Source organism: Lycorma delicatula, chromosome 7 (genome assembly GCF_047948215.1).
Source record: "Lycorma delicatula isolate Av1 chromosome 7, ASM4794821v1, whole genome shotgun sequence".
NCBI classification, from domain to species: Eukaryota; Metazoa; Arthropoda; class Insecta; order Hemiptera; family Fulgoridae; genus Lycorma; species Lycorma delicatula.
This window is the reverse complement of record NC_134461.1, coordinates 30474306-30494028: the sequence shown is the minus strand read 5'-3', so window position 1 is coordinate 30494028 and position 19723 is coordinate 30474306. Positions and strand designations below refer to the sequence as shown.

Here is a 19723-nt window from a genome sequence, read left to right as displayed (position 1 = left end):
AATCTTTCTTCCCAACCCTTCAGTAACATTTATCTTACCAGAATTAACTAAAAATATTGGTAGGAATAACAGCTTGCCACTGTTGAAACTCTTCTGACAGGAATCTGGTTGAATAGTACATGATTCACTATGATACTTTGTTATGATATAATTCTGGGTATTGTAAGGGTTGTACTTAAAAACCCTGAATCTTTTTTTTAGGTATCATTTTAGTATCTGAAGGTAAATCAATTTATTGCAGCATTTATGTAAGTCTGTCAACAGTACAAGATTGTTAGTCAGCACAGTGATATCCCATCCCAGATAAAGATAACAGTTCCTGAGGAATTGTAGGTGGGTCAGACATCCACTAACTTGAAATTTGAAATACTTTAGATTGATTTATTTCATTTCACGGTTCTTTGAGTAGATTGTTCTATTGTTGGTATTCACTCTTTTCTTTTTATCATAGATCCCTTCTATTTTTTGCTTTTGTGTACATTTTAGCTAGATGATCACTTGGATGAGGCATTCAGAGCTGTTTGAATTACAACATTTATGCTATTTATTTGGTTGGTGGAGGCAGTTCTGCCTGTAAATCTATCTGAAGACTCATAAATGCACATGCCACAGTGAATAAGGATAATAGAACCAACCCATATAAAGAAGAAGCCTTATGGGAACAATTAGAAGACATTACATATAAAATTCCACAACATCACGTTTTAGGTTTTCTTTTAATATTTTAGTTTTTAACTTAGTTTTAATTTTATGTTAGTTCCTTAATCTTTCTGCATCCAAGAAAGGAACCCTTTACACCCCTCTCAGACTTTGTTAAATTCTATTATTTTTAGTTAAATAGACTGTGATATTAATTTTAAATGTGTTTTAAAAGATATTTTTAGCTGCAATATTAGTTGTAAGTTTTTTAAATGTTTTTTAATCTTTTAGCCTAGTTTCAGTTGTTTTTCTTTTTATTAATATAATTTATTCCGGGCAATGATTACGTGAAAGCATTTTTCACCCTCCAAAATAAAAAACCAACATCACTTCAAACTTTTACTCAGTGATTTTAAGAAAAAGTTCAAAGTTGGTCCAAGTAGAAAAACAGAAGAAATTTAGGAACATAGTGGGAGAGTATTCAGCCCACAGAAGATCAAACAAAAATGGGTAAAGACTCATCGCCTTCTGCAAAGTCTTTAATCTTAAACTGATGACAATGCACTTTAAAAATAAGTTCAAGAAGAAGAAGAAGACATGGGTCGTACCTAATACGAAAATAGTAAAATTTGAAATAAATCATATCACTATAACCAGGAAAAATAAAAAAAAATATATAATGAACACTGGAGTTAAAAAAGGACTAAAGTTAGATTCAGGTCACTACTTAACAATAATTAAAGTAGAATTTCAGACCAATAAAACCAAATCCAAACCACTTAAAAAGCCAGAATAAATACAGAAGCCCTTAGTCATAAAAAAGAAGAGTATCAAAAAGAATAAACCAAGCAGAATTAGGAACGGACTAAAATAACATCCAAGAAAATTTAAAAAAACGGAAGGAATTGCAGAATCTAAAAGAAAGCCCAAGCATAGATGGGGGAATGATAAGTGCGACGAAGTGCTAAAAAGGGCAGAATCATGAAAACGATGGAACTCCCATAAAACGGAAGGAAATTGAAACAACTTTAAGACACAATGGAAAGACATGGTGAGAACCATCAGGAGAATCAAGAGGCAACATGACATTGCTAAATTGGAAAAGCTGGAAAAAACTTCAAGCAAAACTACACTAAGGACTTCTACAAGACCTTCAAAGAAGAACTCCAGGATACCAACCAGCAGGACTATATTTTAAAAAGGATAACAAAGCTAGCCTTAAATAATAAAGCAAACTGCGATAATCTAGCTAAATATTTTCAAAATTTATTAAACTATGAAACTCCCAAAGAATTATTAAATTTCAGAATTAATAATAAACCCAACCCAGACTCAGAACCCCCTCACAGAACAGGAGATAGAACAGATTATTAAGATACTGAAAAACAATAGAAGGTGGAATAATGGTGGAATAATGATGGAAATGTTGAAATGGGGAGAAGGGAAAATAGTACAGAAGATGCAACAAATCTGCAAAGAAATTTGGAAACTGAAAAGTTCCTGGAAAAATGGAAAAGAGCCCTCATATATCCTCTCCACGCGACAAAATAGACAGCAATAATTGTAGGGAAATCTCCCTTCTACCAGTAGCATACAAAATTTTATCAAAGGCCCTCCAATATAGAATCAACAAATAAACAGATCATCTGATTGGTGAATACCAGGGAGGATTTAGGAAGGACAGATCATGTACCAAACACATTTTCAATCTTAAGAGCATTATAAGGCTTAGAGTGATAACCAGCAAAAATACAATAGTAACATTCACGGACTTTAAAAAGGTATATGACTTATAGACCTATATAAAGGTATATAACATATAAAGGTATATGGCAGATAGACCAACATTATTTAAAATTGTAGAAGAATTTGGCATAGACAGAAAGACCTCCAAAATTTTGGAACAAACTTAACATGTACAACCTCCAAAGTTAAATTCATAGGCAAAATTTCAGAAGCCTTCAGCATCAAGACAGGAATTAGGCAAGGGGATGGACTTTCACTAATGCCTTTTAACATTGTACTGGAAAAAAATCATCAGGGAATGGTGGAAACAACTAGAAAAAGAAAATATAAATGGAACTGAAAGTAAACAACCTATCAGTAGACTGCCTGGTACTTGCAGATGACATAGCAGTTCTGACATCCAACACAGAAGATGCATGGAGAATGATTGAAAAACTACAGGAAATGGCACAAAACACTGGACTACAAATCTCATTCAAAAAAATGGAATATATGGAATGGAAACACAAGAATGAAAAATAACTAGAAACAAGATACGGCAAGATCAATGGGGGTCAACAGCTTCAATTATCTTGGAGAAAGGATTTAACCAAACGGACTGGATAAAACGGCAGTACAAACACAGATTAAAAAAATGGAAAAAGCCTACAGAATAACGAAGAACCAGTACAACAAAAATAATATATCATACAAGCGAAGTTATGAAGACATTACAACACTGACATCAAGCCAGAAGGATTGTATGCCATAGAATGTTTATCCATGAACAGAAAAGGGGATATTGGGGAGATCAAAAACCATGAACAAAGAATACTACGGAAAATTTTAAGACTACAGAAAAACAAAAAAGGAAAGTGGCTACTATAGAGCAACAAGGAACTCTTCAAGAAAACAGAATCTTTCACGACGGCAAGAAAACAAAGAGCTAAATTTTATGGACACAAACAGGCTGATGAAATTGAAATTGATTTTTGATCATCTTATGAAACTCAAAAATACAACAAATTGAGTTAAAGAAATCAGAAGTGAGATCTGATGGAAATGGGCATCCTGGAAGAAGAGATAGCTGACAGGGATGTATTCAGGAAAAGGATAGATAATTGGAAGCAATATAAAGAACAAAAACAGGTATGCGGGACTGGTTTAAAGTGGACTGATGAATAGAAGAAGGCTAATAGTGAGTGAATAAAGAAAATCTAGGAAACGAAGAAAGATGAAACTCATCAAGTCAAGGTTCATTGCAGCCTAAAAAAGACCTTAACGCTTCAAAAAATAAAGGAAGTTCTTTTCAAACAGCTAATATTTTCTGTGTCAGGGTACCAATTGTCACAGTTTTAGTTCATTTTATTCAGTAGTTTTTCTGTTGTTCCCATTCGTCTCTTTAATTAATGAAACCTCCACATTAATAGTTTTGTTACATATTTAGTAAATATATTATTTGTTATAAGTTAGAAAATGTTATTTTCTTTCTTGCAGGTACTGGAGATGTTGTGGAACTCCAGTCAAAGTTACATAAAGCATATAATGAAAATATTTGTTGATAACTCTTTAGCTTACGCAGAATATAATGATCACAATAAATCTTACATTTATGGAATACATAATATTCTTTCATTATATCTTAAAAATAAGTTTGATGATAACGTTAAAAAGGTAATTAATTAATTTTATACCCCTTAGTCAAATATTACATTAGCATTGTATTATATTGTTACAAAAAATATGAAATCGGGTATGGGATTCAGATTTGAAACTTAATTTAATTATGTAATTCACTATATTCTGGTAAATTAAAGTGAAGATAATTTGTTAATATTATTAATTAATTTTGATTTTTCTTTATTCAAATTGCATGCTGTTCAAAAAGGCATCTGACTGAAGATCAGAGAAAAAATAGCTTACCTGGTGGCTTCCAATCTTAGTCTCCTTCAAAGTAGTCCCTTGCGACTCCATATACTTAACCCAGAGGTTCTTCCATTACTGTAAATATTTTTTTGTAGTCTTCTTTTGAAATGGCTACCAACTGTGCCTTTATGTTTGTCATTATATCCTTCTGGGTGTCAAGTGGTATCTTCAGCTTAAAAAACAAACAGTAAACTTAAGGTAGCTGGCATAGATGAGAAGTTCTGTGCTTGACCAATAAATCCTGGTTTGGCAAGAAAATAGGCTGATATATTATTATAATGCACAATTCCACCATTTTCACTTTGCTTCTCACTTGTCTTATTTTCTTTAGCCTTGGGAATTATGATGACAATTGAGCTTTGGTTTCTGGGTTGTATCTGTATATTTAAGATCATGGAAGTTAGATCATCATTGTGTGCTCCGACACCTTCTGCAAGGTCAAACTAAATGTCTTTCTATTCAAACAAAAGCAGCTTTAGTACAAATTTTGTGGCCACTATATGCATACCCAAATCATCTATTAAATTTGTATGTACAATCACTAATCCCAATATCATTTACAATTTTAGGCAGTAAGCCTATGATTTGCCATTTTCAAACTGCACATGCTAATGACATTTCAGTTTCCAATGGTCTACTGGCACACTCAACTGAAGTTCACCATTTTGAAAATGATTTACCACTCATTAATGCATTCCCATGACTTAGTTCTCAGAAGCTTGCTTAATCTTACAGATTGTTTTACTTTGAATATTGCCAAGCTTTGCCAGAACTTGATGCAATAAGTTCATTGTATTCTATCATACACACAAAATAAAGACGCAACAAACACCTGTTACACTTGCACACAGAGGCTACTGGACAACAGCACTCTATGAGGTTACAAAAAAAAATAAAACATGCATGTGTATTAGGTATTAGTGCTGTACTTCACCAAGTTTTACCATTTGCTTTCAAATACTTTTCAAGGAAAAAGTATTATAAGAACTTATTAAGCACACTTCATAATTCATCTCGTGTAACATTTTTTTTTTTCCATAATATATAATTCATTAATTTTTTTTCTTTCAATACTTTGGTATTCTTAATTATTTTGTTTTTTTTTCATAATTTATGAAATGAGGTTTTCTCTTGTTTCACAAGAGAAAAAGTTGAATTAATTTATTACCTTATACTTCCTGTCTGTTATGGCTGTTAATGCATGTAAAGCACCTGAGGTGCAACAGACATCAGTCAAGTGTACTTCCTCTCACAATGAAGATGTATATTATACAGTGTGTCTATAAATACTTCAGAAAAATATAATTGTAAATTTGCATTTAAAACTGATGATTGCAAATTATATTACGTATATAACAGATCTAATTCTAATTTTTATTATAAACAGTTTTTAAAATAGAATACAGAGAGCAAAATTTATTAAAAAAATTCTACAAAGGAGTGACAAACAGAAATTTAAACAAGTAAATACAAATATAATTATACTGATCATATTAGATCAGTATTATACACAATTTTAAAACAGCTTACCAAATTCCAATTTGATTTCCTCAAGCACTTTTGGTTATTCTGATAATTATGTTTTAAAATAATATATAATAGTAGTTATTATACCAAACGGTGTCAGTTCAAAAAACTAAATTAGATCATTATTGTATTATCAGTACCTAATCAAACATATTTTCAAATATAGAAAACATATAAATATTAGAAACATAAAATGAATTAATACAAAAACTTTAAATGTGTGCACAGTGGGCTAAAAGTCAATTTTATGCGCATCCAGTTTTTGTGAAGTAAATCCTTATTTCTCTAGCTAGTGATACAGTCTGGTGAAGCATGTTTAAAATTGTATGAACTACTAAACTGTCGTAATTGTGATTCTTTGTCTGCTGTTGAAAATCTTCACATAATTTTATGGAGAAAGAACATAATGTGTTTGGAGATCATGGTTCGTTTGGGGTACAAAAAAAGGAGTGCTGTAATCTTAATTATTTAATGGAAGTGTACCAAGTGATTCTTATCTTGAGATGTTACAAGGTAATTCCTGAGCTATTGAACAACTTTGTGTTTTAGCATTGGTTGTCCATTTGTTTGGCAGCAAGTTAGGTTACCTTCTCAGTATGCTCTTCAAGTTAGAGCCTACTTCAGTCAAACTTTTTCTGACTGGATAGAATGTCAAGGAGCAATTGAAAGACCACAATGTTCATGTAATATGATGCCTTGTGATTTTTTATACTGGGGAATTGTCAAAGACATGGTAATTGAAATTCAAATCCAAGTGACATGAACTATCTCTAAATTTTTGATTGAAAATGTTTTTTTATAAATAGAGACAAAGTGTATAATTCAGTGACTAAAACCGTCACAAATGCATTAAGGCAAAAAGAAAATATTTTGAACATTTCTTTTGATGTGTATTAACATATAATAAGAAAAAACTGACTTTTATGCCACTGTGTATTTAAAATAACACTGAAATAGATTGTATAAAATAGATAAGTCTTTTTTAGTAACATCCATTTTTAAATAAGTTTGATTTTACGTGATAAGTAGTCAGTAGCTTTTTACTTCATTGGTGGTTTATATTATAGAATTTTTTTATTAATTTAGCTGCATTATTCAATATTTAAAACAAATTCTATTGTGTTTTTTATTTTTTATCTTTTTTTATTAGGATCTACATAAGAAATTAGTGGATCGCTACATGCAAAGTTGTAATTGGGAATTTTGGAAATTACCCAATGACCATTATATATATTTATATTTAGGATATCATCTTAAAGAAGCTGGGTATTTAGATAAATTTCCAAAAATTTTTCTTGATTTACGTTTTCTTGATTCTAAGATCAAAGCTGCTGGTTCACATGATATGATATGTGATTTAAAAAATTATAGAAGATATATCTCTAATATAAAGGTAATTTTTTTTTCCATTTTAGTTATCAGTAGCCTAATTTTGTGTATTATTTTTAATATGATCAGTTTTATTTTGTTATTGTAGCAAGTAGTATATAATAATATAATATAATTATGCATTTATACATCCAAAAGGGGTTGTAGTTTGATAAGTGGTGGAATATTATAATCATATTAAAATGAAAGCATCATAATAAATTTCATAAAACAATAATATATTTATTATTCTTAATTTTAGGGTTATAATTTTGCTATTGCTAATTTTTTTAAATTCATATTGCTTAGGACATGAATATTTTTATAAAATAATTTTATAAATTGACCCTAGAGATTCATGATTGATATTCTAGAATTTATGTTTTTCTGTTATAATTTTTTTCTCTATGGGACTAAAATTACCACATTTTTCTGTCGTTTTGAGTTTCTTGGGGATAGATGGCTGGGGTAAAATGAGATGGAAGAAATTAAATTTCAGTGTGAGGTTGTAATTAAAAATATCTGGAAATATATTCTACAAATAAAGCTATTTTATGAATGACTTTTAACAATAATTGTATATTTTATTTTAAGGGGAAATTTGTTACAAAAATTATCTTTGATGTAGCTTTTGCTTCTTCAGAAACTACTGCTGGAACTGCTGAACGTTATAATACTGCTGCTGGATGTGGTGGTAGGGTTTGAAGGATATTTTTGTTTATGATATGTTTGAGTGTATATGGTTTAAATTTTTTTATTCATTAGAGAATGTCTCTCAGTATTTTATATATATATATATATATATATAAAATTCTACTAATATAAACCACCTTGTACAGAATGTTGAGATAAGACATATCTTATCTTAATTTTAACGTGAAAGTACTTTCACGGGATCTCATATCTTTAGTAATGATTGAAACATTTAATTAAATTACATATTAAAGATTAAAAATACTAAAATAATGAAAATTCCGTATAGATTTATTATGTGAGTGTTGCTATCTGTTGCAGATAGGAACTATCCTCCCTCAAACACTGATGGTTTATCAAATTGAACTTCTGTTTGTATTTATTTATGTAATATTTTTTCTAATATATTTAATTTTATGTTATCTTTATTAATTTCTAATATTACTAAATTAATAACAGGAATAAAATTTATATTGTTTATTAGATGGTCTGCTATATAGAAGGATCTATTTGTTTTTCTTACATAAATAGAATCACAATTATTACATTTAATTTTATAAATTCCACAAAGATTGTTTATTTTATTATTTTTGTTTTTTTTTTTATTATTTTGTTATGTGATTATTAGATTTGTATGCTGGTTTAATATTTCTTTATTGTAAGTTTTAGTAATTTGCAATGATATTATTAGTGTATAAAATACTTTTTGTATATTTTTTTGTGTCATATTATGTACTGTTTGTAAGGTATTCTAATGCAATTTGTATTATGTATTCTAATATAGGTGGTGAATTTAAATATAATTTAACATTACAGAGGAACTATAAGAATCTTAAAAAGATTAATTTCAATAAAGTAATTTTATACGAAGTATGTTCAAAAAGTAATGAGAAATTTGAAATTTTGCAGGTTGTATTAGTCCAATTCTTGGGAGTTTTTCATTGTTGTATTGGTAAACATTTCTCAAAAAGTATCTGTACATTTTTAGCCATATTGAATGTTTAATTTGTTGTCAGCTGTCAAAAGGATAATACATGTGTTGGTTCAATTGGCGATATTTTATTTGTATAATGGATCAGAGATGTATTAAATTTTGCTATAAGAATGGAATAAAGTTAGCAATGTTTTAAAAATGCTAAATATTGCTTTTAGTGAGTCTGCTATGAGTAAACCAAGGGTTTATGAGTGGTATAAGCATGTTTCCAAGAAGGTTGTGAAGACGAAGATGACAAGTGCCTCGAACACTCCAGTACATCAACAACCAATGAAAACATGGAAAAAGTGAAAGAAATGATTATGAACGATTGCCGAATCACAATCAGGGACGTCGCTGATGATGTTGGGATATCAATTGGTTCATGCCATGAAATTTTTTCAGATGTTTTGGGTATGAAACATGTGACAGTGAAATTTGTTCCAAAATTTTTGATTTTCAAACAAAAACCGCGGCGAATGGAAGTTGCTCAGGAGTCGCTAAATGAAGTCAACAACAATGCAGAACTGCTGAAATATAGGCGATAAAACATGGGTTTACGGATATGATGTTGAAACTAATGCCCAATCGTCCCAGTGGAAGCATTCTGGATCACCAAGACAAAAAAAGCTTGACAAGTACAGTCAAATGTGAAGGTTATGCTCACCATGTTCTTCGATTTTAACGGCATAGTGTATCATGAGTTCTTGCCACAAGATCAGACGATCACTAAGGAGTATTACGTGCAAGTTCAACACCATTTGCGTGAAGCAATCCAAAAAAATGCCCAGATTCGTGGCGAAACAATTCATGGCTTGCACTATGATAATGCACCTGCTCACACTTACATTGCTTTTTCATCAATTTTTAGCCAAAAACAACACTGTAATTATAACCCAGCCACCATATTCACCAGACATGGCCTGTGTGACTTTTTTCTATTCCCAAAAATAAAGAGAACTTTAAAGGGCCATCGTTTTACAAGCATAGATGAGATTAAAAGTGAATCGCCGAAAGAGGTAAATATTATTTCAAAGATTGAGTTCCAGAAGTGTTTCAGGATTGGAAAAAGTGCTGGCATAAGGAACGGAACAGAACACAAGAATGGCAGGAGTTTCAATATTTCTCCCTACAGATCGCAGAGCCTGGACAATGTCCCTTGCTGCTGTATCTTTCTATTATCGGGCAAATTTCATCGGTTATTTAGTGGTGGTTATAAATTTTAAGTTTTATTTATGGACGGATTTGGTAATTTGCGTTCCTATATGTATGGACCATCGTGAAATTTATTTATTGGTTCTGACCATGAGAGACCAAGCTCTTGAGCCTAGTAATCCTGACGTGATTCCCCTTCAGTCCATCTGCTGAAGTTCTTTCGGCACCAGCACCTATGGGCTAGCAGGAGTAAGAAAAGAGCACTTTTTCCAGGTTTGGGTAGGCATACCACCTTTGCAGTTTCCAGGAATTCGGAAAATATCCAACGTACAAAATTGATGTGAATATTGTGTTTATGGTCGCTATAAGAGCGGGTGGAACATTCCGAAATGCGCGGGCACCGATCCTGTCAACACCCAGAGCCTTGTCGGGGCTAGTGGCTTTGATTGCAGCGGAAACCTCCGTCTCAGTGACTTGGTCTATTTCTAGTGGGGGCGTCCTCCACCTGTGCTAAATAATCTACGAGGAAGGACTCCACCTCGGTTGTGTGGTTGTCGTTCGGAGCAGGTGGGGGGTTTGGAGTGAATTGGTTCTCCAGGGTATCGGCAAAAACCTCCGCCCTGTCCACCTCCGAATATGCCAGAAGGACTCGTTGCCCCACAACCGGGTGGCGGGGCTTCTTTCCTTCTCGTAGTTTTTTGTTTAGCCTGAACACTGAGTAGTGGTCATCTGAGACCGAAGCAAGGTATTCATTCCACGAATAATCTCAATGTTGTGCCAGCAGCTGTTTCACTCTGACCGTTTGAATATAAAAAGCCCTTTTACCATCGGTGGACAGGGTGATTCTGTATCTCCTCAGTCGGCGCTTTTCTACTATAGCATCAGAGACGTAAGGTGGGAGATTATTATGGATAGGCCTCGTGGTCTTTTCCGTAGAGCTGTTTGACAGAGCCTCGGTCATTGACGATGTGACGCGTTCGACCGTGTCGTCGATTTCCTCCGGTGTGGTCAGGAGTTCAGGATGCATCTGGATGGTCTGTAATCCTGTTGTAGAGTTTCATAAAACCTTCTCCAATTCATGACCTTCGGGATATAGTCGGGAGGTCTCGGCCGCTCCCTGCTTGGCCAAACTCCAATAAGACAGGAAAGTGGTACGAGCTGAGGTTTTCTATCGTTTCAATCATGACCGGAGTTCTTACCGCCTTCTTGATTGCGATGTCGAGTACATCAGGTCTCGATCTGCCCGATCGATGAACGAAGGTGGGCACCTCGGGACCTATGACGTCTAACCGGCGTGCTCGTCCCCTTTCGTGTAGCAACCTGCCATTTGCACTTGTCACATTGCTATTCCAAGACTCGTGCGTAGCGTTGAGGTTGCCCATGAGTATCATGGGCCCATCCCAGTTTTCTAGCACGTCATCTCGATCTGCAACGGGTGCTGCTGAGTTTGGTTTATTATAAGCCGAAATCAGCCGATACACCGTGCCTAGATGCTCCACGTACACAAGTCTGCTCCATTACGTTAGCGTGGAGGTCGACCCGCGTGTGTATATAGCGTCTGTGAACTAAAATTGCGGTTCCGCCGCTGGCAGGGTGTCCGGGTCGTACTGGCCTATCCGTCCTATACGTAAAGTAATTCCGAATGGTCAGTTGTTTGTTCGCGTTCTCAGACAACAGTATCACGTCTATTAGTAGATTCTCGGGCAGAAGGCATAGTTCTGCCGTATTGCCTACTACTGAATTGGCATTCCACTGTAGCAATGTGAGAGTTTGCCTAACCATACCTAGATAGCAAATTCATGAGGCACTCTATGATGGACTGAATGCAGTCCTTCAGAGATTTTGCTTGGAGCAGGCAAGGCAATATTGTTAGAATTTCTGGTAGGAGATCCTTAATTGTCTGTCACTTGTGACAAGAAATCCTTGCCGGAGCTTTCCTTCGGTAGTGCGGTTATATTTATTTTGCCGCTGGAGGGGCTGGGAGTCGTTATCGCCGTTTTGGTGGGGCTTCTGGGACCTTGGTGTGTTTTCCAGACGTCGTGGGTTTGGCACCCGCCCTCTTTGATTTTGCCGATTGTTCGGTTGCCTTTTTTTCCTGGCGAGCAGGCTTGTTTGGCTTTTTTGCCTCCACCTTTCTTGTAACTATTGCCGGTTTAGGCTTTGTTGGTGTGGGAGTAGGTGATCCTCCTTTTTCCACTGTCATCGTTGCCGCTGGTAAAACTACCTGTGGCTGGGGGCTTGGTTTTCCCCCTCCGGCAACTCGTGCCCAACTACATCCGTCAGTAACAGCTGATGTTTTCTGGGTGCCCTTTTGCTTTTTCAACTGCTCCTTTTATTAAGGACAGCCCCTGTAATTGGCTGGGTGCGGCTCCTTACAGTTTGCACAAGAGGCAGGCTCTTCGCGCGGCTTCAGACATGTCGCCATGTCATGGTCTCCACCACATTTCACGCAGAGCTGTACCCTGCGGCAATAGTTCGACGAGTGGCTGAACTTTTGGCATCTGGCATTGGTGCAGACCCCCTCAAGATACAAATGCGGTCACCTTAATTCTACAATAGAATAGTTTTCCAGGTCGTAAATGCCCCTGGTGGTGGGCGTTCATTTTAAGGTCACGAGGCACGTGGGGGGATCTCCCTTCTGTCCCTCGTCGTCAGTTTTTTAACTGAAACTGCATTGTAACCGAGCGTGGCATAAGTGTATAATATCTAATGGGGACTATTTTGAAGGGGATAACATTAATGAAGATGAATAAATAAAATTCCTTCCAAAAAACAAAAATTCTCTTTACTTTTTGAACACACCTTGATATATATATATATATATATATATATATATATATATATATATATATATACACAGTGGTACCTTGAGATACGAATTTAATTCGTTCTGTGATCATCGTCGTATGGCAAAAAAATCGTATCTCAAAGCAATTTTTCCCATTTAAAATAATGTAATATATATTAATGCGTTCTAGCGATATGAAACTAACCCAAAACACAGTTAAATTACATATAATATACACAATTTGTATATAAATAAACTAGTAATAACACACATAATGTTTATTAATATATTAATAACACACAATGTTTATTAATATATTAATAACACACAATGTTTATTAATCATCACCTTAACGTCGGGCCTTTTTGGCCTCACTTTCCTGACTTTCACTGCGTGAGACCTTCACAAGGTAACGATCAAGAGAGGTCTGTTTCTGCCTTCTTTTTAAAATGTTACGAAAGAATGTGAGACACCTATCATCAAATAAGGCACTCGCTCTCCCTGTAGACAATTTCTCTGGGTGTCTTTTTTCCACAAAATCAGACACTTCCTGATATGATGATACGAACGCCACGCTCATGCTTTGCAATAATTTCATGTTTCGCTTCCATTGAGATCATTTTCTTAGGCTTTTTCTTTTCACCAGTTTTGTCTTTAACTTTGGGATCCATGGTTAAATAACAAAATATGCAGAGTACAGTATATATACTATCCAAAATGACATGAAAAACAGGCACAAACAAAGCGAATAACACGTCGTGGCGGCCATACAGAGGACTCTGGTCTCAACAACCAAACAGAGTAACATAGCGGGCAGAAGCGGCGGGAGGAAAGCTGATCGAACGCTCTGCCATCTAGGGATCACCTATGCAATTATCACACATCGCAAATTCGTATCTCAAATTTTTCGTTGTTTGTCGAGGTATAAATTTTAGAATATTTCATGTTGTATCTCAAAACATTCGTATGTTAGGACATTCGTATCTCAAGGTACAACTGTATATATATATATATTTTACATAGAGTGTTGCTTTGTTTCAGTAATTTTTTTCTGTAATGAATTGTTTTAGGGTGATTATAATTATCGTAAATTAACTGATATCATAAAATTTATTAATACATCAGGACCAGTTATTCAGCAGAGTCAGGACATCGATATCATACAGTTAGGATTACAACAAGATCGTTCTAGTTTAGTACATAAAGCTGCCATGGAGCTAGCTAGAAGAAATCATTCTGTTGATAACAAAATTGCATACATTAAGTTCTTGTAAGTATGAATAATGATATATCTATATATTAATACCATTTCATAGCCAAACACATGAAGTTTACAGTAATCTATGGTCAGTGATAACATATTTAGATTGTACTGATTGGGCCACATAAAGCCAAAAAGTAATCTTCACAGCAAGCATATTTCATATATGGCACATATTCCTGATCTATATCACAAGCATTGCTACACAAAGCTTTGATTGGTCTGACAGTGAGTACTAGAATACTTTGCTTCATGTTGAGTGTCAGCTTTAGATAATAAACATTTCTGATTTAACCATTTAACACTTATGCATTACATTGATTTTTCTTCAAGTTGGAACTTTCTTTCTGAATATTGAACTTGATTGTAACAAAGAGAACTTGCACTTAATGCTTCTGAACAAGAAACATTGTGACATAAATTTAGCTGATATTGACGGGTTGTTATCACTTTCATGTGAAATCAACTGAATTCGTATAATTGTATTGACAGATCACAATTGATCACTGCTACATTGCTAGATCATGCTGATCTAAGTGACATGATAAGCATTTGGTTTGGTCCTGGAAGTCAGTAATTTATCGCTTTCCTTCTTAATTAAATTGCATAAATATCTACCTTGAATTGTACAATGTCACATTTTCCTTTTTTTGTTAGATATCCTACAGATTTTTAATTTGTTTAAGATATCATTACATTTTTTTTAAAATGAAGCGATATTTTTTGCAGTTTATTTAATTTTTATATTTTAACATTAAAAAATATGATTATTTTAAAAAGATTTTGTACTTATTTTGTTCTAAAATGTGTTTAAATTAATTTAAAGTATTACATATTATACATTTATGTGCATATGTGTGTGTGTGTGTATTTATTTTTTTAAAGTATTCTTTTATTACTCATACTCCTCTATACCAATACAAATTAATTTATATTTAATAGATCAACCCTAAGTACAGAACAATTGAAATAGGATGACTAACCTTATTTCATTACATAACAGAAGTGCTTTCGCGAATTTGATTTGCATAATGATGGAAATCAAATTCAAATATGATGTATTCAAATACATATGATGATGCATGTATTCAAATCAAATATGATGTATGCTGCTAATGAGCAGCATACATCATATATATATTACAAAACCATTAAAAACATGCAATCCATAACACCATACCTCCCAATCACTTATAATTTTTGTTAAAAATATTTTTAAAAACTGTGAGTAAACTAAAATCAGTGAAATGGCTAGCACATGATTTTGCTTTGCTTAAGTTTTTGTTTTTATTTAAAAGTTTTAATTTTTAATTATTTAATCGATATCTTTGTTTTAATTTCATTTACATTTTAATTAATTGATCTTTGTAATTTTCAACAATTTTTTTATGTAAAATTTTTTTTTCTTCAAGTTGGAACTTTCTTTCTGAATATTGAACTTGATTGTAACAAAGAAGAACTTGCACTTAATGTTTCTGAACAAGAAACATTGTGACATAAATTTAACTAATGTTGATGAGTTATCATTTTCATGTGAAATCAACTGAATTCATTGATAAAGATGGGATTGGAGCCCAGAAGCTTCCATATGAAGGCAGAAGTGCTATCACTTCACCACGGAGGAGACCTTTCATAGTTATTAATCTTTTATCAATATTTTTTAGGTTTAATAATTATTTCAGTTTCCCCATTTTTATTCTGTGTTATTTAAAAAGTTTACCTTTAGTTATAATTTATTAACATTTCCTGATCCTTCTGTTTTGTTTACAAATTAGGTACATTGTTTTATATTAGAGAATTTTTTATAAAAAGGAATTGCTCAAAAAAATCTTTTGTGTTATTTATTTATTCATTTGAACAAATATTTTCTGATTTAAATTATTTAATTTGTTACACAGTTATAGCAATGAATTGAAATTGTGATTTTTTTTGTAGATTACTGAATAAGTAAAGTTCAGTGAACACAGCCTAGATTGGGTCATAGAATCACTGTGTGATCCAGGACCTAGGAAGACTCAGTTACTGAGCTTCTTGCAATCAATGGGTCTTGTAATTCTACTTAATCTCGTTTTTTTGGGGGGGAGCTATGAGTGATGTAAAGTTTTTTTAGCATTTCTCCACATTACAACCTGTTCATTGTTCAGATTTAAAAAAATATTATTTAGGTTTGTAGATTAAATAAATGGAAAGATTATTGTAATAAATCTGATAACTGCCAATGAAAAAGAAGGTTTCTATCAATTCTGGCCAGTTTAAAGATTTTTTTAAAGTGTACATTTCTTTTGTACTTTGTTCTCACTTACAAACAAAAGATGTAAAAGATTAAAGTTTCCATATAAATTAAAAAATGCATATAAGTATGTGTACGTATATAATACAATATAAATATATATATATATATCCTCCTCTATGAATCATGAGACCTTGCCGTTGGTGAGGGGGCTTGAGTGCTCAGGGATACAGAGTAGCTGGACCGAAGGTGCAACCATATCGGAGAGGTATCTGTTGAGAGCCAGACTAAGGAATGATTCCTGAAAGAGGGCAGCAGCTCTTTCAGTAGTTGTAAGAGGTGTGAGTCACAATGACTTAAACGGCCGTATAAACATCACTCAGTCCTCTGAGTACTGCGCAGCTGAAAGCAATGGAAAACTACAGCTGCTTTTTTTCCAAGAAAATGTGGCTCTCTGCATTTTCACATAGCAATAATGGAGGCGCCTTCCTTGGTAAAATATTCCGGAGGTAAAATAGTCCCCCGTTCGGATCTCCGGGTGGGGACTACTAAGGAAGGGGTCACCAGAAAATTAAAAAATAACATTCTACGAGTCGGAGCGTGGAATGTTAGAAGCTTAAAAAAGGTTGGTAGGCTAGAAAATTTAAAAAGGGAAATGGATAGGGTGAATGTGGATATAGTAGGAATTAGTGAGGTTCGGTGGGAAGAGGAAGGCGACTTTTGGTCAGGTGATTTTAGAGTAATTAACTCAGCTTCAAATAATGGGCAGGCAGGAGTAGGTTTCGTGATGAACAAGAAGATAGGGAGGAAAGTGGAGTATTTCAAAACGCATAGCGATAGAATCATTGTAATAAGGATAAAATCAAAACCTAAACCGACAACGATTGTTAACGTTTATATGCCTACAAGCGCCCATGATGATGATGATGAGGTAGAGTGTGTATACGAAGAGATTGATGAAGCAATTAAACACGTAAAAGGAGATGAAAATTTAATAATAGTTGGAGATTGGAATGCAAGCATTGGAAAAGGCAAGGAAGGAAATATAGTGGGTGAATACGGGCTGGGCAAAAGGAATGAAAGAGGGGACCGACTTATAGAGTTTTGCACGAAGTATAATTTAGTAATTGCCAACACCCAATTTAAAAATCATAATAGAAGAATATACACTTGGAAAAAGCCAGGCGATACTGCAAGGTATCAGATAGATTATATCATGGTTAAGCAAAGATTTAGAAATCAACTCGTTGACTGCAAAACTTACCCTGGAGCAGACATTGATAGCGACCATAATTTGGTGATAATGAAATGTAGATTGGGGTTTAAAAACCTGAAGAAAAGTTGTCAGATGAATCGGTGGAATTTAGAGAAGCTTGAGGAAGAGGAGGTAAAGAAGATTTTTGAGGAGGACATCGCAAGAGGTCTGAGTAAAAAAGATAAGATAGAAAATGTAGAAGAAGAATGGGAGAATGTTAAAAAGGAAATTCTTAAATCAGCAGAAGCAAACTTAGGCGGAATAAAGAGAACTGGTAGAAAACCTTGGGTCTCAGACGATATATTGCAGCTGATGGATGAACGTAGAAAATATAAGAATGCTAATGATGAAGAAAGTAACAGGAACTATCGGCAATTAAGAAATGCTATAAATAGGAAGTGCAAACTGGCGAAAGAAGAGTGGATTAAAGAAAAGTGTTCAGAAGTGGAAAGAGAAATGAACATTGGTAAAATAGACGGAGCATACAGGAAAGTTAAGGAAAATTTTGGGTACATAAATTAAAATCTAATAATGTGTTAAACAAAGATGGTACACCAATATATAATACGAAAGTTGAAGTCGATAGATGGGTGGAATATATTGAAGAGTTATACGGAGGAAATGAATTAGAAAATGGTGTTATAGAGGAAGAAGAGGAAGTTGAGGAGGATGAAATGGGAGAAACAATAGATCTGAATTTAAGAGAGCATTAAAAGATTTAAATGGCAGAAATGCTCCTGGAATAGACGGAATACCTGTAGAATTACTGCGCAGTGCAGGTGAGAAAGCGATTGATAGATTATACAAACTGGTGTGTAATATTTATGAAAAAGGGGAATTTCCGTCAGACTTCAAAAAAAGTGTTATAGTTATGATACCAAAGAAAGCAGGGGCAGATAAATGTGAAGAATATAGAACAATTAGTTTAACTAGTCATGCATCAAAACTCTTAACTAGAATTTTATACAGAAGAATTGAGAGGAGAGTGGAAGAAGTGTTAGGAGAAGACCAATTTGGTTTCAGGAAAAGTATAGGGACAAGGGAAGCAATTTTAGGCCTCAGATTAATAGTAGAAGGAAGATTAAAGAAAAACAAACCAACATACTTGGCGTTTATAGACCTAGAAAAGGCTTTCGATAACGTAGATTGGAATAAAATGTTCAGCATTTTTAAAAAATTAGGGTTCAAATACAGAGATAGAAGAACAATTGCTAACATGTACAGGAACCAAACAGCAACAATAACAATTGAAGAACATAAGAAAGAAGCCCTAATAAGAAAGGGAGTCCGACAAGGATGTTCCCTATCTCCGTTACTTTTTAATCTTTACATGGAACTAGCAGTTAATGATGTTAAAGAACAATTTAGATTCGGAGTAACAGTACAAGGTGAAAAGATAAAGATGCTACGATTTGCTGATGATATAGTAATTCTAGCCGAGAGTAAAAAGGATTTAGAAGAAACAATGAACGGCATAGATGAAGTCCTACGCAAGAACTATCGCATGAATATAAACAACAACAAAACAAAAGTAATGAAATGTAGTAGAAATAACAAAGATGGACCACTGAATGTGAAAATAGGAGGAGAAAAGATTATGGAGGTAGAAGAATTTTGTTATTTGGGAAGTAAAATTACTAAAGATGGACGAAGCAGGAGCGATATAAAATGCCAAATAGCACAAGCTAAACGAGCCATCAGTAAGAAATATAATTTGTTTACATCAAAAATTAATTTAAATCTCAGGAAAAGATTTTTGAAAGTGTATGTTTGGAGTGTCGCTTTATATGGAAGTGAAACTTGGACAATCGGAGTATCTGAGAAGAAAAGATTAGAAGCTTTTGAAATGTGGTGCTATAGGAGAATGTTAAAAATCAGATGGGTGGATAAAGTGACAAATGAAGAGGTATTGCGGCAAATAGATGAAGAAAGAAGCATTTGGAAAAATATAGTTAAAAGAAGACTTATAGGCCACATACTAAGGCATCCTGGAATAGTCGCTTTAATATTGGAAGGACAGGTAGAAGGGAAAAATTGTGTAGGCAGGACACGTTTGGAGTATGTAAAACAAATTGTTGGGGATGTAGGATGTAGAGGGTATACTGAAATGAAACGACTAGCACTAGATAGGGAATCTTGGAGAGCTGCATCAAACCAGTCAAATGACTGAAGACAAAAAAAAA

The 19723-nt window shown here is 33.7% G+C and overlaps 1 protein-coding gene across 1 annotated transcript in view; it reads left to right on the top strand.

The window, feature by feature from the left end:
* Positions 1 to 19723, top strand: part of Dark (Death-associated APAF1-related killer) — a 154978-nt gene that overhangs the window by 66292 nt on the left and 68963 nt on the right. The window contains exons 9-11 of the mRNA XM_075370225.1: positions 3862 to 4038; positions 6968 to 7210; positions 13865 to 14064. Coding sequence (XP_075226340.1) covers positions 3862 to 4038; positions 6968 to 7210; positions 13865 to 14064 — 620 coding nt within the window. The remainder of the gene's footprint in view (positions 1 to 3861; positions 4039 to 6967; positions 7211 to 13864; positions 14065 to 19723) is intronic.